At 43.9% G+C, this 25961-nt stretch overlaps 1 protein-coding gene across 2 annotated transcripts in view; it reads left to right on the top strand.

The window, feature by feature from the left end:
• The first annotated feature begins 1100 nt into the window (after positions 1-1100).
• The window catches only part of ELAPOR2 (endosome-lysosome associated apoptosis and autophagy regulator family member 2), a 140215-nt gene continuing 115354 nt past the window's right edge, over positions 1101-25961 (top strand). For both annotated transcript variants that reach the window (XM_084617267.1, XM_084617266.1), the window contains exon 1: positions 1101-1741. In XM_084617267.1, the coding sequence (XP_084473393.1) occupies positions 1556-1741 (186 nt within the window). In that variant the 5' untranslated portion in view covers positions 1101-1555. The remainder of the gene's footprint in view (positions 1742-25961) is intronic.

Here is a 25961-nt window from a genome sequence, read left to right as displayed (position 1 = left end):
AATAGTTGACCGAAAACAAATTCATTCAGCAAAATGGAGGGATAAAAAAAGAGAAGGAAAAGGAAATAGACAGGGACAGACCTGGTGAGACCGTTGTATGGAGTGTAGTTGTAGCGGTGTCAGTCCCAGGGTATTAGGGAGACAAGATGCGTGAGGTCATACCTTTTATTGGCCCGACTTCTGTTGGTGAGAGACAAGCTTTACGCTACACACAGAGCACTTCTTCAGGTGAGGCTGTATCACACCTGCCTCCGTTCACTGTCCTGGGGGGTGGGTACCTGAAGTGTATTGCACTAGTGTATTAAGTGGGTACCTGAAGTGTAAATAAGAGCACTAGACAGGTAGGGGTAGACAAAGAAGCAGCACTTAGGTCGACGACAATGACAGGCAAGAAATGAAGTACTGGCATACACTTGATGAGTCATTAAAACCAGGTCCTCAGCAAACACCAGTTTGACCTTTCTGGCAAGGGGAGGCAAACACCTTTTTCACTAAATGGAAACAGAACCGCAGTCAGCTTAGAGCATATTTCCCGGGGGAGCATCTCAGCCTCCAGCCCTGACAGCGTGTGTGAAATAAACTCTGGGTCTCTTCCCAGCTCCTAGCTGAGAAAAATCCATGTCGCCTGAACCTCCGCCACCGCAGCCGAGAGGCTCAGGATCTAGCTGGACAGTGCCCAGCACCACAGGGCCCTGGCCTCTAGGGGCTCTCCCCAGTGCAGCTACCGGGCGGGGGGGCACGTGAGCGCTCAGCCTTACCGGCGGGCCCTGCCCAGGAGACTGGGTGCACCGTGGGGAGGCAGCTGGTGGCTCCAGGGCGGCCAGGCCAGTGGAACCTCAGCTCCCTGGAGGCAGGGCACAGTCCTGCGCTGGCCGTGGAAGGAGCTCGCCGGCCGCTGCCCCGGCTGGGCTGCGGATGAGAGCGGGTGGCCAGGCGCCCTTTTCCCCCGCTGCAGCGCGTCGCTCCCAGCCCGCCCCGGAGCGGAGCCATTGCAGCGGGCGAGCGCAGGCTACGCCCAGGGCCGCTGCAGGCGCGGAACCTCCGCGCTCCCCCCGGGGCTGGAGAGCCTCCCCAGGCACGCGCCTGCGCTGCCTCCGCCCCCTCCTCCGGGCCCCTCCTCTCTCCGCGCGGTGGCGCTCGCCGGCTTTGTCAGCCCTGCCCTGGCTGGCCTGGGAGGCGGCAGCCGGGGCGCAGGCTGGGTGGGAGCCGCTGCCGTCCGCGCATACGTCCCGGCGAGCCGGCTGCAAGCCAGGGCGCTGCCGCCGGCGAGCGGTGGGGGGTAGCCAGGCAGGCACGCGGCGAGCCCGAGCTCGGACAGTCTCCTGCCCTGGGTGTCGGGAGCCCGGCAGCTTCCAGCCCTTGCCGTGCGGAGAGCGAGACGCCCGCTGCGCCCGGCAAGCCAAGAGCCGGGCGGTCCCCGAGCCGCTGCCATCAGCCGTCAGAGGAGCTGGAAAGCCGCTGCCGTCAGCAGGCAGCAAGGACGGGGGGCCCACGGCGAGCAAGTTGGGGTGCAGAGGAGGAGGGGAGCCCTGCCCTCTCCCGGGAAGAGTCCGGCATGCAGAAGATGCCGTGCATGGCAGCGAAGAAGAGGAGGTTTTGTGGTCCCGGCTGCTTGGTGTTTCCCTGGCGCTCTTGCTTCCCCGCTTGGATTTGCGGCTGGGCTCTAATCTGCTGTCAAGCGGCGCGGACTGGGGATGCTGTTGAGACTTCCTCCCGCGTGCAGCTGCCTCAGTGCCAGGAGGTGAGATTTCCTTACCCGCCCTGTCTGGCTCAGCAGCCTCCAGCAGGAGTTAGACCTGCGGCTTTCCTTGCCAAGCAACCACGTTACACTCTTGCTGCAATACGGGGCATGATACTTGCAGAGCAGTGAGTGGTGTTTGTTCCTCCACACGCTGGTAACGATGCCTCTTTAATGTTGTGGGAGAGGGGGAGAAAGAGGCGCAATGTGCTGGCTGCGTTTTAATGCTTTTAAACAAGGGAGCCTTTTGATAATGCAGTTACGAAGTCTTCTAAACCGTTCTCTGTGCTCTCTCATCAGTAGTTATAAATGCTGTGGCCTTAACATGATTGTTTTCATTCTGGATCAAGGTTTTGAGGTCTGGCTGCCTTGCCTGCTTAATTTAGCATCGTTATAAAACAAAATGCTTTGCTGAATGCTGAGCTCTTTCTTTTTTATTTAATGTCTATGTTAGGCTCTCAAGGACTTTCTGTTCTCCCCTGGCGTGTAGCAGTGTTTCACGGGACTTCAATCTGCAATAATGGGACGGCAGCGGAAACATGAGCGAGCTCTTGAAATGTTTTGGTTGAAACATTTGTAACCAAACCCAAGAGTGAGATGCTTGCTTAAAAAAAGCCTCAGAATGAATCCAAAACCAGAGAGGCTTCCTCTAAACGAGTGAGTTTTGACAGGTCTCTGACTATTTATTGTCACTGTGTCCAATACTTGGGGCAAATCAGCAGAAAGGTACAAATTATGAAGAGAAAAGAGATCAATGTCTTTAGCTGATGCTAAATTGGCTGCCTGGAGTTGCAGGGGTAGTTGTGTTCTAGATTGAACAGTCACATAGGGGAAGATACAAATTTTGGTTAACTGATATCTTTCTCTGCTACTCAGGCAGGAGCAGGGGTGACTTTAATTTCCTCTTGAGCAGAGACTAGTGGTTTTTCTTTCTTTAAAGTATGGTAGATAATGCTACTCTTTTTAAAAGAAAAGTTGAGTCAGATTGCAAGCTCTTCGGGATAGAGACTTCCTCCCTACAGGTTTATAAGACACAATGCGCACCTGTGTGCGCGCGATGTGGTGCAAAACATAATTTTGAACACTTTTTGGGGAGTGGGAGGAAAGAGACGTTCCATTTTAGTGCAGTGAATCAGTGTGACCGATCAGCTGAGTCGCACTGTCCAAGCAGAAAAGTTGTGGTTTAGCTATAATTAGTCTAGATCTGGCTGATATGCCTAAGGCTCAATCCTTCATGTTTTACCATAGCTCAGTCTAAGTTTATGCACCCAGTTCTTTTCCTCTTTAAATCAATGGCACAGCTCCAACTGTGATTTACTTCAGTCACAGCATGATTAGGCACCGTATTTCTAAATCAAAAGATTGAGGCTGTCATTCGAAAGTATTATAGCTTTCTTCTTTATGCATGGCGAAATCAAAGACTTGATAGAGGCATTATCACTGGCTATCCCAAGGGCTTGAAAAGCACGTCTTAATGCACAGGCATGCAGTTCACTTTGAAATTTTTGTAGGATCTTTCCATCAGCTACAGCCACCATTTTTTTATTACTCCTCTCCTACAGAAGGGGAGTAAACATTTTCCAATTTTTGGTCCCCTAAAGCTTCCAGTCCTTGGTCCCTGCAGAAATAGACCGTCGCCTATTGTTGTAGAGTATATATTACAATATTACTAATTTTTAAAATATAGATAATGGACACCCTGGGGTTTAAGGACTTAAAAAGTTATCGGTATCACTGGTTTTTTCTGGTGAGGAGTCAACTAGTTAAATGAACTGAGTTTAAGAAGAGGGCAGAAGTCAGGAAATCATCCTGCAAGCCACTAGAGCTGTGATAGATGAGGGGCCAAAATTACAGCTGGTGTAAACAGAAATAACTACGTGTACTAAAACATCTTTGGAATTGCTAAACGTTATAGATGGAATTTCCTAACTCAGTGGTGCAGCCAACACAGGAATTCTATATTAGCCCTTATCTTAACAGATAAAGAAGAACTGTTCACAGAACTAAAACTTAATCATAACTTAGGTGCAGGTGATTATGATTTGGTCACATTTATAATATGCAACCAGAATAAAGTCCAGACCAGTAATATATATACTTGGTGCTTTAACAGGACTAATTTCACAAATCAGAAAACAAGTGAGCCAAATCAGCTGGGAGGAAGAATTTAATCAGAAAAATGTGATTGATAATTGGGAATCATTTAAGAACATTTTACCAGCTGCCCATAAAGTCACAATTGAGGAAGAAGGCTGTGCTGGTTAAAAAACCAACCTGGTTTAGAGGGGAAGCAAAGGTATGTGTAAAAACAAAATCTATCTAGTCTATCCTCTCAGATGGAAGAAAGGGGAAGTTGATAGTAATGAATGTAAATCAGAAGTTAGGAATTGTAGAAAATTGATAAGGGAAGCCAAAGTACACAAGGAGACATCTGTGGCCAGCAGAGTTAAGGACAATAAGAAGGAGATTTTTAAAAATATATTAGGAACAAAAAGAATCCTAACAATGACGTTGTTCCATTACTAGATGGAAATGATAAAATTATAAATAGTAATGCAGAAAAGGCAGAAGTGTTCAATAAATATTTCTGTTCTTGTATTTGGGGGGAAAAACAGATGACATGGTCTCATGATTTGGCGATGATCACATTTTTTCCATTCCAGTAGGATCGTTGGAGGATGTTAAACAGAAGCTACTAAAATCAGACATTTTTAAATCAGCAGGCCCAGATAACTTGCATCCAAGAGTTTTAAATCAACTGGGTGAGGAGCTCATTCAACTGTTAATGTTGATTTTTCAATAAGTCTTGGAGCACTGGGGAAGTTCCAGAAGACTGGAAGAAAGCTAATGTTGAGACAGTTTTTAAAAAGGGTAAATGGGGTGACCTGGGTAATTATAAGCCTGTCAGCCTGACATTGATCCCAGGCAAGATAATGGATTGGCTGATACGGGACTTGATTAATGAAGAATTAAAGGAGGATAATGTAATTAATGCAAATCAGTATGGGTTTATGGAAAATAGATCCTGTCAAACTAACTTGATATCTTTTTTGATGAAGATATCATTGTTAGGAAATGTTAATTAATATTCATCCTAAATTGACCTCTTCTTAATTTCCTCTCATCTCTCCTAGTTATTGACCTTTGCACCAGCCTAAATGATTCTTTCCCTCATAGGTGTTTACATTCATTGAAAAAGGTACGGTGTGGTGCCTCCCCTCTTACTTGTCTTTTAGCCAAGCTCTAGATAGTTGCGGCCAGGTCCTGATCATCACCTACGGGGTACCACTGACCTCATCAGGAGTGAGGGGCTCAGCATCTTTGAGGATTCATTTTTTTTTTTTTTTACTGTTCACCTTTCCTCATAAATTAATCTCTTCTGAACCTCTTAAACATTTTGTCATTCTTTTCTGAATTGCTTCCATTTTGTCTTCTGGTTAGGCAAAACCAGTAAAATAAGTGACCCTCTAATGTGTTGTTAGCCTGAGGGTGCTCTGTAGTGTTTGCTGCTTACTGGAGAATTGTAACAGAGAGAGTAGTCCATCAGATAAGTTCAGTGAGCACCAAGGAAACTTCAAAGCTTGGCACTACTGTCCTAGGGCCTGTTCTTGAAATACTCACACAGATAGTCTCATTGACATGGAAATAAGTTATAGGGCCTAATCTTGCAAATCTTACTTGCATGATCAATCCTTATGTGAATAGCTTCACTGAGAGGAAGGATGGTCCAATGGTAAGGTACTAACCTAGGACCTGGGTTTAATTCCCTGCTCTGCCACAGACATGCTGTGTGACATTGAGCTTCTTTTGAGCATTCAGCTCTTAACCCCCATTTTACAGATGGGGAACTGAGGCAGAGAGGCTAATAGAACTTCCTTATCTCATGCAGTGTCATGAGGATAAATACATTAATGATTGTGAGGGATTCAAGTACTACAGTGATGCGGGGCCATATAAGGACCTAAGATAGACTGATGTTAATGAGTTCATTCACATGAGTAGGCAATACACTTACTACTTACTCTTAAGCCCAGGAGCAGGGCCCTGGTGCTTATTGCAGAGGCAGGAATCCAGTGAAAGGCAAAATGGGTCCCCAGGACTAGAGCCAGCTGGAAACTTTCTGATGAAACTGTTATGGTGGAAAATGCCGATTCGTTGTAGTGAAATGTTTAGCCAAGTCTATTACAGATTTGACAAAACGTCACTGAAACATGCAGGCTTCCATTGGAAATCTGCCTATGTTTCAGGGTCCGCAGCTTTGACAGGAAGCTTTATTCAGTGAATAGCAGCCATGAAATTGACAAGAATGTCAATTTCACATTTAATTTCAGGAACACCATATTTTGGTGTTTCTGAAACAAAAATTTCAGCTGTCTTCAGTTTGCCTAGTAACTTTGGTAAATTTTTGCTTTTGTTCTGAATCAGAATGAATGCAAATTCATAAATACCGAAGTTCCCAAGTTTTGGCCAGCACTGAACCGCTGACAGAGTTGCCAACTCTTGTGATTTTTATTGCAAGTCTTGCAGTATTTGGTGATTTGTTTTCCCTTAAAGCCCCAGTTGCTGGAATAAAGAGATTGCTTGAAAATCTCAGCTTTCGTTTGAAATAAAAGTAAGTTTCTCGCCCTCATAATGAAGGAAAACCTGAAGTGACTGCACCCTAAAGGCTCAGAGACCAGAAGGCAAAGGAAAAGAATCCAAAATGTATTTACCCAGGCCCTCTCTCGCATGCTCTTCAAGACAATCTCATGATTTTTTGAATGCATGAGGTTGGTAATACTGCTACTAGGGAATTAAGGAGGATAAAGACATTGCAGAGACATTAAATGACACCAGTATCAGTCTTTCCACAGAAAATGTTGGCAAGAGAGCTATCCCAGACCTGTTCTCTTCAGGGAATAAAGATGAGGCACTGTTAGACACTGAAGTATCAAAAGAGAACAAATTGTAGTTCAGCCAAAAACAAATTACCTGAACTAGATAGTGGTGTTCATTAGGTACTTGGATGCTATAGCAATGGTGCAGCATCAGAGTCTAAATATAACAGAAAATAGCATGAAATGTCTGAGCTGCTAACGGAAATGTGCAGTCTCATAAAAACAGCCACTATGCTGGAGGGTAGCAAAAAATGTCACACCTATATTTAAAATAGGTGCTAAGTATGATGCGGGGAATAAACCAGTTAGCTTTTCTGGAGTACCAGGTAAATTTTGTTTGGCCTTTTCACCACATCTGCACACTGAGCTGATGTTTTCCCTGGACTGTCCATAATGATGCCCCTGTCTTGAAGTTTCTCAGATGGTTATCGTCACACAGATCACACCTTCCTTATAAAGTGTATTAATATTGCTACATTTTTGCAAAAAAACCTCCAACGAACAGCTTCACACATGCCGTCCCCGCAAAACAGAAACCTTTAAGTCAGAAATCCATGACCTGTACTTTTTTCTCAGGCCTTTTCACTCAGGGCTCTCTCCTGGTGGCAGGTTAACAGTGCTGATCAAATGCTACTTGTTTCTGGTGAGCTGATCTCTAGCTCTGCATTTCCTTAAAGCCAATGAGGAAATAAGAAAGTAAGATTTCCTGAGCCAGCTGTGTTCTTCTCTCCTTACTCACCATGTTCTATTCAAATCTTTAAAGTCGACAAGCCTTCCTTTAAAGAGAAAATATGGGTGCCCTATTGTTAGTTCTTTTACACCAGGACGTATGATTTATATATGCAGTTTGGGCGAGGTCCAAGGCCCAGTGAAGTCAATGGAAAGACAGTGCTGCTCTGAACTCAGTTAAGTGACACCAGTTAGATGCTGGTGTAGTGGACTGATGACTCAGCTCTTAGAACTTTACTTTTCTTGACAAGCTTCCTCTCTGCAAACTATATTAGTAGATATGCACCCGGTCCTGGCACTTGCCTATTTTTAAGTACGCTGATTAGTGAGGCAATAACTACCTCCACCCAAGCTGCTCAAATAATAGTCGGAGTGTAGCTAATAATTGATAGTGAACATATTTCCTGATTCAGTGAGAATAAGACAAATAGACCAGATTCGCTGGGTCTGTCTCTTAGCACCCATATCTGGCACTGAATACAGGATTTTTAAAAAAATGCATTATCCTATCCAAATATGGACTACTTTCTTTGCTCTTCTCCGGTTGGGTCGTATAGGGTTGGGGAGATATAAAGGGACTGTGTATTGAAGTCACCCAGACACTCTGAATTCTCAGTTGGCATGTTTTGTATTGGCCTCTAAAAAAGGATAGACATACACCTATTCTGATTTCATGAGGGAAGAGGTTCCGCTGCCAGTGTTCAGTTCTTCACCAAGACAATGCCTTCCCAGTTACTTTATGGGTTGGATTTCTTTTTGAGACCTGCAGACCAGCTACAGTGTGCAGCTGAATGCTTAGTCCTCTAATCCTGAAAGGTCATTCTCCAGGGTCTGATTTCCATTTACACAGCCAGAGCAGCCTTAGTGTAAATGGGAATCAGGCCCCATATCTTTAACCTTGCGTTGTAGGTACCTAAGACAGCTAAGGTCAACCCTAGTTAAATAATACCAACTTGCAGGAAGGAATTGCTTGCTTCTTCCTTGTCTGTTGTAATATCAAAAACTGGATTGTGTCAGGAATCAGGGCCTGGTCTACAAAAGGCTGTGTGATTGACTACGCCACCTGACTGGCTGCAGGGGCCAGCAGGCTGGCCATAGCTTAAGAGCATCAGCAGCTCACTGGTTCCTCCGTGCTCATGTCCACCACTCTGCTTGCTCCTGAATTACCTTGTTCCTGCTGCTCGTGCTTTGCACCTTGGCTCTGTCCTGCCCATGCCTTGACCTCTCTTTGCCTACTGCCCTGCTCACTCCAGTGCCTGCCCTCCAGTTTGACCCCTGGTTTCAACTTCGGACTACTGACTCCAGCTCTGATCCTAGTCCTTGGGTCCTGACACCTGCTCTGACGACGAGGCATGAGGCCTACTCCAGCCACAAGGCTAGACCACCCTTGTCCCAGTTGGATGACAGATTCAGAAATCCTTAAAATTAAGGCCAGGGGTCCTCGGCGGTAGTATGGTCCCTATCAAGGCCCCAGCAGAACTGGCGGCTGCCATCCAGAACCAGCAGGTGTAAGTAACCACCCTGCTATCGCAGAATGTGGCCCTGCAAGTGCAGGTGGCTCTGCTGGCTCATCCTACTCCATCCCTCCCAGAGCCGAAGATTTCATTGCCCAATGAATTTGACAGAGATTGGGACACGTTTTGGGGGTTTCTGAACCAGTGTCGGCTCCTGTTCCTCCTACAGATCATTCCCACAGACCAGGCCTGTGTGGGGCTCATCTTAAGTTTGTTGAGAGGGGATGCATTGGCCCGAGCTTCTCTCCTCCTGGAACCGTCCAGCCCCCTCTTGCGACAATTGGAGGAGTTAATTCAAGCCAGGTCCCTCATTTTTGACAACCCCCACTGTGTGCAGACTGCTGAGGCAGGCCTTACGGCAGGGAGGCCAGCCCATTGCCAAGTACACTGCTGATTTTCATCCTTTGGCTTCTGACCCCAGGTGGAATGAGGCAGCACAGTGCCACCATTTTTGCCCGGGGTTAGATGAGGATATAAAGGGTGAGCTTCTGTGGGTGAAGCCACCGTCCTGTTTGAACAATCTGACTCGTGATCAGAACTGGCGATGGCCTCTTTTAAAATCTCTTTCTAGTAATGAACTTGTTTTATTTAAGCCGTGTTTAAAGTGAAGTGTCTGGGAAACTCCATTTGGGGTTTATTTCTATTAAAGAAATAATGGACTTGTATTGTCTAGGAGAGGGCTGGGCAGTACAGAACATACATTTCTGGGGGAAATCTAAGACTGGGATGTGCTGGGGTCACCATGCCGTTTAACCAAGGCAGGTGAGAGCCACAGTGTAAGTCAAGTGTGGCTGGCAGGCTGCATTACACACAAACACTCAGGGTGTGGCTTGCATGTTGGAAGGCTGTTTGTGCGCGACCCAGGTGGGAGCTACTTCAGCAAAATATTATAAGGCACCCAAGGTTGCAGGGCAGGGGTGGTGCAACTACTCATTAGTCTGGATTGTGCCCGGGTCTGTCACCCTGGCCCCCCTGGTTGTGGAGGAAAGCTGGAAAATGTGAACCCTAAAGGCTCAAAACCAAGGTAGTAAATAAAAGGAACCTAAACTTTTAAACATGTCTCATGATTGTGAGGTGGCCTGACTCATGATTCTGGAATGTTTGGTGTCAAATACTGAAGGTGCACTATGATAAGCAAACTTTGCTGTAATTCTGGTTTAATGTTTACATTGTGAATGGAATCCTCCAACAGCATTTCACCGGGAAACACACACTTTTAGGAAGTAATTGCAAAACACTTGGTGAAGTCATGATCTCATTGAAATCAATGTGAGTTTTGCCATTGACTTCAACAGAGCCAGGACTTTTCCTCAAGTGTCAAATTAAAGTCAGTGGGCTCATGTCAGTGGAGTTACATTAGATATTATACTGTCTCTAAAGCTACTCTGCAAAACTTTCTAGGTGACAAGACTGAATTGTGTTCTAACAGTTTGGCAGACTACAACATTGTAACTAGGTCCTCCCATAGGGTATAATTACATTGTAGATGGGATCTAACTGTGTGCCTCTCAACTATGGAAAGGTCTGGAACCAGTAGGGTTAGCTTGATCCTGAAGTGCTAATTAATGAGTAAATAGTAAAATTGTTTTTCTTAGTGACAGCTTACTACCAAAGACACAATATGGCACTGCAGGATCTATTCATATCTGAGAAATAATTGGCAGCTTTCCGTCACAGTGAATTTTTGCCTGTGGTGTGGGCCAGACCAAAGTGGATGCGTACATTCACTTGTAAATAGTCTGATTCTAGTCTGACACATTTTTCAAATAAGCTAGACTTCTTTATGGATTTAGATTGATAACACGAAGTGGGGTTGGACTTTTTAACCTCCTGAAATGATGCTGTTACTAATTGTTGACATTGCTAAAGCATGCCAACTGGACATTGCTGAGTTTTCTTCCATAAGGTTTTGGGCTAGACTGTTTCTCCAGGGCAAAGCCTGTAGTACAGGACAGCAGGTAGTTGTGCTGCTCCCTCACCATCTCAGGAAGGAATTGAGGCTAGAGGAGCTGTGCTCTGTTCCTTGCTCAGAGCGGTGGTGTGATTTTGTTGCTGGCTTATATCAACAGCAAATATCCACCCATTCTCCATCACTCCTTATCTGACTGCTCTGGGGAGGGGGGGGGAGTGGGTGCATGGAACAGCACCTGCTCATGCCTGGACCCAAGGTCTGAGTAGCATGTAGGGATGTTAGTGGGATTTCTCATTCTCCTACATAAGCCTGTAAACCAAGTCACAGTGTAGCTTGTAGTAAGCTTTGAATTTGTTACTGCCTAAAAAACTGAGCTAGTTTTATGGGTTGGATGGCAGTGCAAGAGAGAGAAAAAACTTAGGAGAGGGCTTCTCCTAAACCATCCACCCATCCTTCTTACTCCTTAAGCTACAAATTCTTCTTACCAGATAGCGTCCAATTTTGATTTGTGCTTTTGGCTGCTTAATTTCAGGTATGTGCAGTTGTTATGCACTCACACTGGACCCAATCCTGCCCTCAGATACACAGGCATAACTCCAATTGAAGTTACTGGGCTAAATTCTGTACCTACCCATGCCTAGAGGCTTGTAGGAGAATACGAAAAGTGATTCACTAACACTTGACAAATAATTCATGCCTTTGATATATGGGGGTCCTATCACACCTTGTGCACCAGTGAAAATGAAATGGTCATGAAAATGTTCACAGGTCTCTAGAAATTCCCAAGTTTAGCTTGAATGAATCATCTGAAAATTTGTAGGAAGTGCATTATTTGCTATATTATCCATTATTTTCTTCTTTGAAAACATTCAGTCATCCAGTCTCGGAGCAGACAAAATCCCATGTGATGTTGGCAGCCAGTCACTCATTAAAAGTAATGAATAGCAAATATGCTAAATGAACAGTTCCCAAACAATCTATAGTCTGGCACTATTCTTACATAAAATACTGGCGAATACTTATGAATAAAGCATATGTTTGCAGAAATTGGGATCTAGTCATGGCCTTCAGTTTTGCAAAATTGGGCTTTCACAAAACCGAAAGCCAATAGAACTGTTTTTGGGCTTTTATTTAATTTCAAAAGAAACAAATTAAAAAAACCCAAACAAACCGAACCATTCTCTTGATATGCTGGCACCCTAACTTTGCAGCCTTTGTGAACAGGAAGCTTGGTCTGCACACAGTTGTTGTACGGTTATAACAATTGATTAGGGATGTGATGAGTTTTTATTAATATAATTATAGCAGCACAAACACTGTAGTGTGGATGCAGTTATACTGGTATATCTTATTCCCCTTCTCACACAGGAATAACCTATACACATATAAGCACACTTATGTCAGTATAACTGAATCCACACAAGGGGAGTTGTACTGTTTTACCTATACTGGAGTAGCTAAAGCTGTACAACTCCTTTGTGTGTAGACAAGGGCTGAGAGTGAATGGAAGGAAATGTAAAACTGACTAGTCTATTTCTATTGTTTTGAGCTCTGGGACACGCCAAAACTAAACAGAGCTGTGTAAGTAGTGACAAAGAAATTCAGGCCAGATTCCTGAGCAGTATAAATTGGCAGTTCCATTGAAGTCAGTGAAACACCAGTTTACACCGGCTGAAGATCTGGACCCTGATTTTTAACCTGTCAGTGTTTTTCAAAGGAATAAAGGAAAGGTGAAGAAAACGTGTTTTGAAGGTTTCAGAGTAACAGCCGTGTTAGTCTGTATTCGCAAAAAGAAAAGGAGTACTTGTGGCACCTTAGAGACTAACCAATTTATTTGAGCATGAGCTGTAGCTCACAAAAGCTCATGCTCAAATAAATTGGTTAGTCTCTAAGGTGCCACAAGTACTCCTTTTCTTTTTGCGTGTTTTGAAGGAAATTCTAGAAAAGAGGAGAGGGTATAAAAATAGCACAATGTCAGGCAGGTGACTGTCATGCAGAATTGCCCTCTGGTAACAAAGTTGTTGCTTTGAAATATTTTTCTGTCCCCTGCTTCTGTATCAGAAACCCACACAAACAATGGGAAGTTGACTAGCTGATGGTACAGGTGGAACATTGAAACTGATGTTTCGCAAAGCTCCTGTCATAAATATAAAGGGAAGGTTAAACCCCTTTGAAATCCCTCCTGGCCAGGGGAAAGCTCCTCTCACCTGTAAAGGGTTAAGAAGCTAAAGGTAACCTCGCTGGCACCTGATCAAAATGACCAATGAGGAGACAAGATACTTTCAAAAGCTGGGAGGAGGGAGAGAAACAAAGGGTCTGTGTGTCTGTCTATAGTCTGTCTATATGCTGGTCTTTACCAGGGATAGACCAGGAATGGAGTCTTAGAACTTTTAGTAAGTAATCTAGCTAGGTATGTGTTAGATTATGATTTCTTTAAATGGCTGAGAAAAGAATTGTGCTGAATAGAATAACTATTTCTGTCTGTGTATCTTTTTTGTAACTTAAGGTTTTGCCTAGAGGGGTTCTCTATGTTTTTGAATCTAATTACCCTGTAAGATATCTACCATCCTGATTTTACAGGGGGGATTTCTTTATTTCTATTTACTTCTATTTTTATTAAAAGTCTTCTTGTAAGAAAACTGAATGCTTTTTCATTGTTCTCAGATCCAAGGGTTTGGGTCGGTGGTCACCTATGCAAATTGGTGAGGCTTTTTATCCAACATTTCCCAGGAAAGGGGGAGTGCAAGTGTTGGGAGGATTGTTCATTGTTCTTAAGATCCAAGGGTCTGGGTCTGTAGTCACCTAGGCAAATTGGTGAGGCTTTTTACCAAACCTTGTCCAGGAAGTGGGGTGCAAGGTTTTGGGAAGTATTTTGGGGGAAAGGACGCATCCAAACAGCTCTTTCCCAGTAACCAGTATTAGTTTGGTGGTGGTAGCGGCCAGTCCAAGGACAACAGGTGGAATATTTTGTACCTTGGGGAAGTTTTGACCTAAGCTGGTAAAGATAAGCTTAGGAGGTTTTTCATGCAGGTCCCCACATCTGTACCCTAGAGTTCAGGCAGGTGACCGTCATGCAGAATTGCCCTCTGGTAACAAAGTTGTTGCTTTGAAATATTTTTCTGTCCCCTGCTTCTGTATGAAAAACTCACACAAACAATGGGAAGTTGACTAGCTGATGGTACAGGTGGAACATTGAAACTGATGCTTCGCAAAGCTTCCCATCCAGCAAAGCATTGAAGTGAGCGCTTAAAGTTAAGCACGAGTAGTTCCATTGAAATCAAGGCAAAGGTGTGATATTAAGCTGATGTTTCTCTAAATATTTCAATCTTAAAACATCCTTCTCTTTTAAATTTCTTGAAAACTTTTTAGTTGATCCTGGGTTTTTGGCAAAAGACACTTTTGATTTTTACATGTGTGGGACCTAAAACTGACTATGTCCCTCTTAATGCTCTTTTTAATTTAATTTGTGTAGCAGATTGGACATGATGTTTCTTTGGGACTCCATTACGATAGAGGAAATGCAATGAAAAGGGCTGCATTGATTCCTCAGATGATTAAAGCTGGCAGTAGTTCAGAGTCTCGCTAGATTAAAAAGGACCACTTGTTAAATTATATTACTTTTATACTGTTCCAGATAAAATTCTTGCAAGCCTTCATCAGTGCAGAAAGAGAGATGAGGCTTACTTGGCAATATTTTGTGCATCAAATCCTTGGACATTTATTTTCCTTCAGATACTGTAACTGTGGAAATTAAATTTTATTCAGATCATTGACTGAATCACTGTTTTAAAGAACATATGGAAAGAGATGCACATCTTGTAATATATATACACACACACACATGCAAGTCAAGAACAATGTTCATGTTGCCATAAATGGTTCATTCAAATTGTAGAATCCTCCTAAATAAGTGACATATATTTGAGTAACTTTTGCCCCAGCTATATTGGTTTTCTCTTATAAAGGGTAATATTACTCCTATTGAAGTCATAATGCAGATAGATTTTTTTTTTTTTGCATTTGCTGTCTTTTGAAAACAAATAATCCCGCCCCCCATAATTAGGGGAGAGAGCAACAGGTTTGAAAGGAAAGTAGTGAATTAGATACAGTATATTGGTGTTCTGATTAAAATTATGATCGCATTCAATATTGCCTGGCCTTTTTGATGGTAATGATTATATAGCTGTAGCATGGGTGTGTGGCCTCCCTTGGAGATGGACAGAGACAGTCACGAGCCCCCCCCAGTGGGTAGAGGCGGGACACCCACACGCACCCTGCTGGAAGCAGAAGAGTGGGACAGGAATCAGAAGTATAAAAGGCCAGCCCTCCAGCTCCGTTAAAGGGGAGCTGCTGGAGCAGAAGGATGTCTCTCACCCGCTGCTAGAGCTCAGACCTGACAGCAACCGCTGCAGCACCCGACATCTGGAGGGACTGCAAGAGCTGTCAGTTGTTGAAGACCTTGAGGAGTTTCTGGGGCTGCCGTTATCTGTTTACCCCAGTGAGACGGATGATGACCCTGGAACCCACGTACCCCTCCTTGAATGGGAGTGTAGGAAGTAGCCCAGGGGAGCTGAATATAGTAGCTGACTGACAGCTGGCCAGTGTGTTGCGGCCCAATTTCCCTCCTGACCCAGTGGCAGACCACTCTGCCACTGTTATGGCCCTGGGCTGGGATGAAGTGGAGTCAGGTGGGCCTGCGTCCCCCTACCACTGCCACTCCACCCCAACTGTTTGCTGCCCCGCCATTTGAGGGCCTGGGCGTAGAGACTCATTATTGCTCAGTCCTGAGTACAAGCCCGAGTGTCCTGACTTTGCTGCCCGCCCTGTTCGAGGGCCTGGGCTAATAGATTCCTCATTTGCTGTGTCCTGAATACCAGCCTGGGCCACCTAATTGCTTGCTGCCTCACCCTGCTGGAGGCCTGGGGCTTGTGGACACTCCTGCTCTACCCTGACTGTGGGTTAGAGCCCCCTAACTGTTTGGTGCCCTGTCCAGTTGGAGGACTGGGGCCCTTAGACTCAGTACTGGATTACCCCACTGAGTAGCAGTGAACCCGATGCTAATTCCTCTCTGAATTGTGCTCTTCCAGAGGACTTATAGTGAGCGGGCATGGCCTCCCTCCCAGACAGAGGGACAGCTGCAGCCCCCTTACAATAACTCTGAATAAAGAGCCAAATCATATTGCAGAAGAACATGACCATTAAGCCTGTATAACAAACCAAAGTGCGTTCCAGTCCTATATTGTACACTGTATTGACAGGTTGTGCGAGCTTTCATCTTGTGTGAGCTCGCACACGTTGTGAGTTGAAGATGACTTACAATATTGACTGACTGTGAATAACAGGCACAAAAATGACTGTCCTGAGTGCAAAAGTACACAGGTGATCTTGCGTAGGGAAGTTATCTTGTGATGAGCAGGTCTCCTTGAGTTCTTGCAACTTCATGATTAACAACAATACTTGCAAAGTTCTGGTGTTCTTAGCTTGCTTGTAAGCCTTTCCCTAGAAGCATGCTTAATTGCTTTTCTACGTGTCTATTCATTATTACTGTTACTATTATTTGTTATTACTCATATTGTCGTAGTGCCCAGGTGCCCCAGTTGTGGACAAGGACCCCATTGTGCAATACCGACATATGAATAGGGTGATCACATAGCAAGTGCAAAAAATCAGGATGGGGGTGGGGGGTAATAGGCACCTATATGAGACAAAGCCCCAAATATCGGGACTGTCCCTTTAAAATCGGGACATCTGGTCACCCTTCATCTGAAGTGTAGAACATGTAAAGCTTGTGGGCTCCATTCTCTGTTACCTCTCACCTCCTGTAGTCACTCACCTCCACTGCAAAGTGAGTGAAAATGCTCTGAGGTTAAAATGGTAGCATATTATACTCGTGTACACCACTGTCAAGTGGGTAAGTGAGATGCGCAGCAGCAGCCCCAGTTCAGAATCCATATGGATAGGTAAGAGGGAATGAAAAGAACAGGGCAATTTATTAAGTGATCCATCCCCTATCATACAGTCCCAGCTTTTGGCAGAGGTTTAGGGGGACACAAAGAATGGGGTTGCGTCTCTAGCCATCTTGGCTAATAGCCATTTATGGACGTATCCTCCATGAACTGTGTGCACGCTCCATGAAGTGTGCCCTTGTTGCCAATGGCTAATGGCATATTGGGCTGTATAAGTAGGGGCAATGCCAGCAGATCGAGGGACGTGATCATTCCCCTCTATTCAACGTTGGTGAAGCCTCATCTGGAGTAGTTTGTCCAGTTTTGGGCCCCACACTACAAGAAGGATGTGGAAAAATTGGAAAGCGTCCAGCGGAGGGCAACAAAAATGATTAGGGGACTGGAACACGAGACTCATGAGGAGAGGCTGAGGGAACTGGGATTGTTTAGTCTGTGGAAGAGAAGAATGAGGGGGGATTTGATAGCTGCTTTCAACTACCTGAAAGGGGGTTCCAAAGAGGATGGCTCTAGACTGTTCTCAGTGGTAGCAGATGACACAACAAGGAGTAATGATCTCAAGTTGCAGTGGGGGAGGTTTATGTTGGATATTAGGAAAAGCTTTTTCACTAGGAGAGTGGTGAAGCACTGGAATGGGTTACCTAGGGAGGTGGTGGAATCTTCTTTCTTTGAGGTTTTTAAGGTCAGGCTTGACAAAGCCCTGGCTGGGATGATTTAGTTTGGGATTGGTCCTGCTTTGAGCAGGGGGCTGTACTAAATGACCTCCTGAGGTCCCCTCCAACCGTGCTATTCTATGATTCTATTTAGTTATCTAATTTTTTGTTTGAACCCAGTTATACTTGTGGCCTTCACAACGTCCCCTAGCAATGAGATCCACAGGTTGACTGTGCATTGTGTGATGAAGTACTTCCTTATGTTTAAAAGCTGCTACCTATTAATTTCATTGGGTGACCCCTGGTTCTTGTGTTATGTGTAGGGCCCTACCAAGTCATGGTCCCTTTTGGTCAATTTCACGGTCATAGGATTTTAAAAATCATAAATTTCATGATTTCAGTTATTTAAATATGAAATTTCATGGTATTGTAATTGTGGGGGTCTTGACTCAAAAAGGAGTTGTGGAGGGGTCACAAGGTTACTGTGGGGGGGGTTGCGGTACTGCTACCCGGACTTCTGCACAGCTGCTGGCAGTGGTGCTGCCTTCAGAGCCGGGCAGCTGGTGAGCGGTGGCTGCTGGCCGGGGCCCAGGTCTGAAGGTGAGCTGCCGCCAGCAGCAGCGCAGAAGTAAGGATTAGGGATGTAAAATAGTAAACGGTTAACTGGCAAGCATTAGTCTTACTGGTTAACCCGCCCTAACTGTTAACCCCAGCCCCAGCCACGCCGGCCGCCAGAGCAACCCCAGCAGTTCACCGGTTAAACGATATAATTTTAATCGTTTAATCGGATAACGTTTAAAAACAATATTTACATATTTACAAATTCTGAAAGCAGCAGTGCAGAAGTAAGGGTGGCATGGTATGGTATGGTATTACCACTCATACTTCTGAGATGCTGCGGGCGAGGCGCTGCCTTCAGAGCTGGGTGGCCGGCCAACGGATGCCGCTCTCCCGGCGGCCCAGCTCTGAAGGCAGCGCAGAAGTAAGGGTGACAATCCCGCGACTCCCCCTAAAACAACTTTGTCACCCGCCCTGCAACTCTCTTTTGGGCCAGGACCCCCAATTTGAGAAAAGCCGGTCTCCCTTGTGAAATCTGTCTGGTAGAGGGTAAAAACACACACAAGACCAGATTTCACGGTCTGTGGTGAGTTTTTCATGGCTGTGAATTTGGTTGGGCCCTAGGTATGTGAAGTGGTAAAGAACATTTCACTATTCACTGTCTCCACACTATTCATGATTTTATAGACCTCTGTCATCCCCCCACCCTTAGTCCTCTCGTTTAAGCTGAACAGGTCTAGTCTTTTTTTGTTTTAAATCTCTCCTCCTGTGGAAGCTGTTTCATTCCCCCAATCATTTTTGTTGCCCTCCTCTGTACTCTTTTACATTCTAATATCTTTGGAGAAGGGGCAACTAGAACTGCATGGAGTATTCAAGGTGTGCATCTACCATGGATTTATATAGTGGCATTATGATATTTTCAGTCTGATTATCTATCCCTTTCTTAATGGTTCCTAACATTCTCTTAGTTTTTTCCACTGCCGCTGCACATTGAGCAGATGTTACCACAGAACTATCCATGGTGATGCCAAGATCTCTTTTCTGAGTGGTAACAGCTAATATAGTTGTACACATCATTTTGTTTGTGTAGTTGGGATTGTTTTGCACTGTGCATTACTTGGCATTTATCAACACTGAAATTTCATCTGCCATTTTGTTGTCCAGTCACTGAGTTTTGTGAGAACCCTTTAACTCTTTGCCGTCAGCTTCGGACTTACAAAATTACGTAAGATAGTTATCATCTGTAAACTTTACCACCTCACAGTTTGCCCCTTTTTCCAGATAATTTATGAATATGTTGAACAGTACTGGTCCCAGTACAGATCCTTGGTGGGGGGTGGGGGGAAGGCGGCTCTCTCCACTGTGAAAACTGACCATTTATTCCTACTCTTTGTTTCCTATCTCTTAACCAGTTCCTGATTCATGAGAGGACCTTCCCTCTTAGCCCATGACTGCTTACTTTGTGTAAGAGCCTTCATGAAAGGTTTTATGAAAGTCCATGTACACTATATTCACTGGATCACCTTTGTCCACAGGCTTGTTGACACCTGCAAATAATTCTAATAGATTGGTGAGGCATGATTTCCCTTTACAAAAACTGAGTTGACTCTTCCCCAACATATTGTGTTCATCTAAGTGTCTGATAATTCTGTTCTTAACTATAGTTTCAACCAGTTTGCCTGGTATTGAAGTTAGACTTACTGGCTTGTAATTGCCAGGATCACATCTGAAGCCTTTTTAAAAAATTTGCATTACATTAGCTAGCCTCCAGTCCTCTGGTACAGAGGCTGATTTAAGTGATCCGTTACATACCACAATTAATAGTTCTGCAATTATTTGACCTTCTTCAGAGCTCTTGGGTGAATACCATCTGGTCCTGGTGACTTAATAATGTTTAATGTATGAATTTGTTCCAAAACCTTCTCTGACATCTCAAAGAACAGCTCAGGTTTTTTCATGAAACTCACTTTTTCATTTTCAATGAGCTCTGCTACTTGAGAAAGAAAGTCTTAGCTATGTCACTAGTGGAACCTGAACGAGGAGGTGCATTTTACAGCACTTTTGAAAGGTCATCAGGTTTGGACTCAGCCAGATTTCCAACTTTGGCCACCGTGAAGTTGCCTGTTAAGGCCATGGCCCTGTAAACACTTTTATGTCTGTGCTTAATTTTACTCCTGTGAGTAGTTCCATTGAGGAGGAGTGGTAGTAGGAAGTTCAGACGTGTATGTAAGTGTTTGCAAGATCTCGGCGTAAATAAGCACCTAATTTGCATGGGTGTTGGGCATTCAGAGCATTTTAAGTAAGAAAAATGCAGCGCTTCATGGCCTTTTGCCTGAGGTTCAATGTAATACTACCCTAATTCTCAATTACTGAGGGACAATCTCCACTCATTGATATATTTTGCTTTCCACAACCAACTTTCTGTACAACTTCTCATGAGTGATGTACCTGAATACTTAGATGCTAATATCTAAACCGGGGATTGGCAAATCCGCTGGCGGGCCGGGACAGTTTGTTAACCTGCAGCGTCTGCAGTTTCGGCCTATCGCAGCTCCCCCTGGCTGCGGTTCACCGTTCCAGGCCAATGGGGGCTGCGGGAAGCAGCAGTCAGCACATCCCTCGGCCTGCACCGCTTCCCGCAGCCCCCATTGGCCTGGAACGGTGAACCGTGACCATTGGGAGCTGCGATCGGCCGAACCTGCAGATGCTGTAGGTAAACAAATCGTCCCATCCTGCCAGCAGATTTTCCTGATGGGCCACGTGCCAAAAGTTGCCGATCCCTGATCTAACCTGTATTCTTAAAATTTATTCACCTAAATTTGGGTTATTTCTGATTATGTACTATACGTACCATATGACTTTTAAAAAAAAAAAACTTGGTATTTGTGGATAATCCAAGCACTATACCCAGATGGACGGACACACTTTTCTCAACCTGTGTATTATATAATTTTAACATTAGCTTTAATAAAAATTTTTAAATCTGATTAGTATCTGACAGTTTCTCTGTCAGGGGATTAACTGAATGCGCTTTTAATGGGATGTTCCCAAGCTAAGAGGTCTCTCTTTAACTGTTATGACCCTGCTGTTAAGTCTCACATGTTTCTCTTCTAAATTTGCTGGAGTTTACTTGCCTTGTGGCAAATTCAGTCTCTCAGGAGCTTCATTTTTCACTTTTTGTTGTGGTCTGATCTCATTTCTTCTTTTGGAGTGTAAAAAGGAAGGAAAATGGCCATCTTTCTTCAATTATCTTCTCTCTGCCTTCTCTCCTCAACAGTGTAGCTAATTAGCACTGGTTAAATCTGCGATTCTAGTTCTCTATTGTTGGAGAGGAGTCCTGGCTATAAAAATAGAAGTTTCAAGATACACTGCTGTTACAAAAAAATTCCATTGATGCAGGAAGAGTGTCCTGCTACCAAATTGGAGACTTTACAAAAAGTGGGCAGTTGCTTCTCACTATATTTTGTTCTCCAGCAACTTCAGTGTGCCTTTTTGATGTGAAAGACCACTTTAAAGAAATCCGTATAAGTCTCTATAAGCTAATTGTTTAGAGGATTTCTGGAATACAACTTCACTGCTAAACGTGATCGCGCATAAAAGCCACTCTTCACTCTGGCACAGCATGCAAAGGAAGAAATACATTTCACTAAGTCTGAGATAAATTTTTGACCCCATATAACTAAGCTAATGGGGTCCAAAATATCTGTAGTACTGATGAACTCCATTGCCCTACCTAGACTGAATACTCTAATGTAAGGGGTTTTCGAATAACTGAGATTAATCTGTGGTGAAGTTTTAGCTATATTCTTTTGTGACTTGAAAGTTACTTAATTCTAACTTGCATCCTTAACAGATTTCCTATCTTTAAAACTAAACACAGTAGCTTTAAACAGAAAATTGCGTCGAGTTAACGCCTATTCTGAAAACAATAGTTTCTAAGTAAGGGTAATGTGTTTTAATCTTCTATTAAAAATATTTTGTATCTATCTGAGGTTTGATTGAGCACCCATTGAAGTCAATGGAAATCTTCCCATTGACTCCATGGGAACTGGATCAGACCTCTAGTGCATTCCATCTAGGATGACCAGACAGCAAGTTTGAAAAATCGGGACAGGGGATGGGGGGTAATAGGAGCCTATATAAGAAAAATACCCAAAAATCGGGACTGTCTCTATAAAATTGGGACATCTGGTCAACCTAATTCCATCTGAGGTTCCCAAAGCAATTGTAAAACATCAGTTAAAAGCTCAGTCCTGCAAGACCTACACATGGGAAACTTCAATGGGAATTTTTCACCTACCAGGCTTGTGGGATCATGCCTTAAGCCTCGCAACATGCCAATGAAATAGGTAAATACTACTACAGCAGTATTACAAGTGGATAAACTGAAGCACAGAGAGGTTCAGTGATTCATCTCTGGTCGCACAATGAATCAGTGGTGGAAAGACAAACAGAAGCTAGAAATCCCTATTTTTAGTCCCCACTCTAAACACTAAGGGACATTCTCCCCTAATGAACTCCAAAGGACTGTCCTTAATCATGCAGCCTGCTGCCATTGGCTCCAGTGTTGTCAATGTTTTGATTTTCTCTCATGCTGATGAGAAAATCTTTAACCCCATATAACTCAAAATCAATATTGTAAACAAGTTATTTTCATGACTTTCAGTCAGTATTTTAGGAGCTACAATTTATTAGAGAACCACAGGCTTGATTCACGTTTCCATGCGTCAGTGCGTAAGCACACTGACACAATGATGTAAACGTTTTCAAGATTCGCTGTGGTAGCTTCAAAGTGAAATCAATGCATAGTTAAAGGTAACTGCCAGACATACCAATGGATCAAAAGGCTCCAGCTGTGGGAAGTGGATGTGTTTCAGCTAAATGGTTGAGGCTTAATTATTAGTAGACTTCTGTGGAAGAGAAATCAAAATATGTAACTGATTAGATGAGGTACATCTGAAGAAGTGGGGTTTTCTACCCATGAAAGTTTATGCCCAAATAAATCGGTTAGTCTTTAAGGTGCCACCGGACTCCTTGTTGTAGATGAGGTACAGTATTGTAGAATCTGAAGGCTGGTCTACCACAGAAAGTTAGAGAGACAAGGTGGGTGAGGTAATATCTTTTAATGGACCAACTTCTATTGGTGAGAGAGACAATCTTTTGGGCCACACAGAGCTCTTCTTCAGTTCTGGGAAAGGTAATCTGAGTGTTAAAGTTAAATGCAAGGTCCAATAAAAGATATTACCTCACCCACCTTGTCTCTCTAATGTCCTGGGACCAACATGGCTACAACTACACTGCATACTAACTAGAAAGTGAGGTCAGCTTAACTACATAGCTCAGGGCTGTGGAAAATATTCAAGCCCTGTGTGATGTAATTAAGCTGACCTAAGCCCCAGTATAGAGACCGCTAGACTAAAGTAAGAATTGTTCCATTGACCTAGCTACTGCCTCTTGGAGAGGTGGACTTACTACAGGGACAGAAGAACCCCTTCTGTTGCTGTAGTGTCTACAATGCAGCACTACAGCGTCGCAGCTGCAAGTCTGCTGCTGTAACATTTCAAGTGTAGACATACCCTGAGTAGCACTGAGTCAGTGACTTCTTCGTTATTACAGTACTGGGATGTGAATACTGTGGACAGGTCTAGTAGTTTATTTTGGCACGATAAATTCCCTTTTCCCTTCTACTATACAAAAGTGAGCATCTGCTAACTCATTCATTATTTAATCTATGAGCAATGTTTCTTTCTTAATTATAAATGTCAAGGTAAAGCTAGCTCTTCTGTTAATAGAGATTGAGATGCTTATTGTCTTTAAAGGCTAATGAGTTCTCAGTATATGATCATATATTTGAATTAGCAAAGGTCATTTCAAAGTTAGCTACCCTGCTGCACTAAACTCCATAGAAAGATTTTTGCATGGTGTTCTCGGAAAGGTGTGAAAAATCATTAATTCTTTTTTTAGTTGATCCAAGTCGACAATAATAGGGGATTGAAATGCATAATTTTCTTACTGCATTAAAATAATCTTCCTTTTAAAGTGATAAACACTTCTATAGCGGGTGCATCTAATGAAGATAATGATACATATTACTTCTCATTTCATGTTCTGCATGTGCCATGTGTACAAAAAATCCTTATTTTAATTTGAACTTCAAGAGGTGATACATATGCTGTTTAGGATCAATTTGATACAGTGCCTTCCTGGCTGGCGCTCATTGGCACCCTGACAAACACTCTCAGCAGAAAGCTCAAGGAGTGAATGGATATGAAGTCTGAACAGCCCGCTCATGTTGCATAGTTGCACCTTCCTTTGGAGAAAAACATGGGAGGGGATAAAAACTCTGCTGGGCCTCCAAGTTTGCTGGGCATAATTGCCTCTGTTAGGAGGGACTTGGGTGGCCATGGAATGGGCAAGGATGAGGCTTTCCAACCACACAGATTTAGAGTAGGATACCCCCAGATCCGTGGAGGGAGGAGCTAACCTGCATGGTCAGCTGTCACCTCCACATGGCTGACCTACACCCTTCCCTGGTGGCATGGCTCCAGTAGGTTGCCATGTTGCAGTTGGCTTAGTCTCCCTTGCCTGTGCAATAGAAATGTGGAGGAGTCTGTGCAAAAAATAATGTTGCTTTAAGTATTAAAGGGTGGCTGGAGGAAATATCATCTACGCCAGGGCCTCTCCACTTAGGGGATGCTCAGGGCCACTAAGTGTGTGGGAAGCTTGCTCTGTTGCTCCCAATCTGTACCTGTTCTGTGGCTAGATAGAGGCCTTGACCCTCCAAGGCCGTCAATCCTTGGCTTGTATCCTTAGCATCCCTATCCCTAAATCACTTGGTGAAAGGGAAGGGAGTGGCTAAAACAATAAGGTTATGTTTAAAAAAAAATAATGGTAGAATAGAATCCTGTCCTGCAACATGAACTCGGATGAATCCTCCCATTAAAGTCAACGGGATGACTCGCAAGAGTCAAGGTCACTGGTTCTTAAGTCTGATTGGCTTAGTGAAAGTAGACTTGTTTTAAAAGGTTTCTGCTCCTTCAGGGCCTGATCCTAAGAGGAACAGAGTGGCCACAACTCACTGCACAGATGGGAATTGTGGGTCTTCAGCATCTCTCAGCGTCAGGCCATTGGTGGAAAATTTTAATTAACACTAAGGGACTGAGATGAAAAACTGTGTCAGGAAGAGGTTTCCATTATGGTTTTCTTTGTATTAGCACAGTGCCCAGAGAGCCTAGGCAAGGAGCAGATCTATGTTTTGCTGGGTGCTGTACACATATGATCTCGGGGCCATACCCTTGGCTGGTGTAACTCAACATCGCTCCATTGAAGTCAATGTGCAGCACTGTTGATTCTGTCACAATTTCTTCAGCAGGTGCAAATGGTGCAGATGGACCTGCACACAATGGCACTGTTCTATAATTCTACACGGAGTGTCTCTAAAGTGAGCATGGGATAAAAGCCACCCAGCATATATGATTATAGTGACTTGTCCAGTTAATCTCAGAGGGTTTTAGGTGCAGCTCTCTCTCTCATGCTTCAAGTTGCAGTTTATCGCCAGAAGTGACTTGCCTGTTTGAGTAATCAGGTTGGTAAGGGACAGACTGTTCTTTGAAAAATACTTGCTTTGCACAGTCCTGTGAACCTACAGCCTTCGCAGCACTTTGATTTAATTGTTTTTCCTTTTTGAGCTTGAGTTCAGCAGACTTTTAGTATTTGTAGCGTAGTGAGCTGCAATAGGTGATTCTTAACATTCAGAAGAATATGCCTTCCGACAAGAGTTGCATATGCACTAGAATATGAAATGCTTTGAAACACTTCCCAAATGTTCTGAGGGGTTAATAATGTTACAAACAGTCTTTTATTTCTGGACTGACAAGACTGGGCGCTCGGACCTGATCCTATTCCATTGGTGCTGATGGAAAAGCTCCCACTGACTTCAGTGGGAGTAGGGCCTTTCTTCTAGATCCGGATTCAGGAAAGCAGTTAAGAACATGCTTAGATCCATCCCTATTCACAT

Source organism: Lepidochelys olivacea, assembly GCF_965140295.1.
Source record: "Lepidochelys olivacea isolate rLepOli2 genome assembly, chromosome: 1".
Taxonomy (NCBI): Eukaryota; Metazoa; Chordata; order Testudines; family Cheloniidae; genus Lepidochelys; species Lepidochelys olivacea.
Note: the sequence above shows the minus strand (reverse complement) of the source record. Positions and strands in the feature narration are given on the sequence as shown.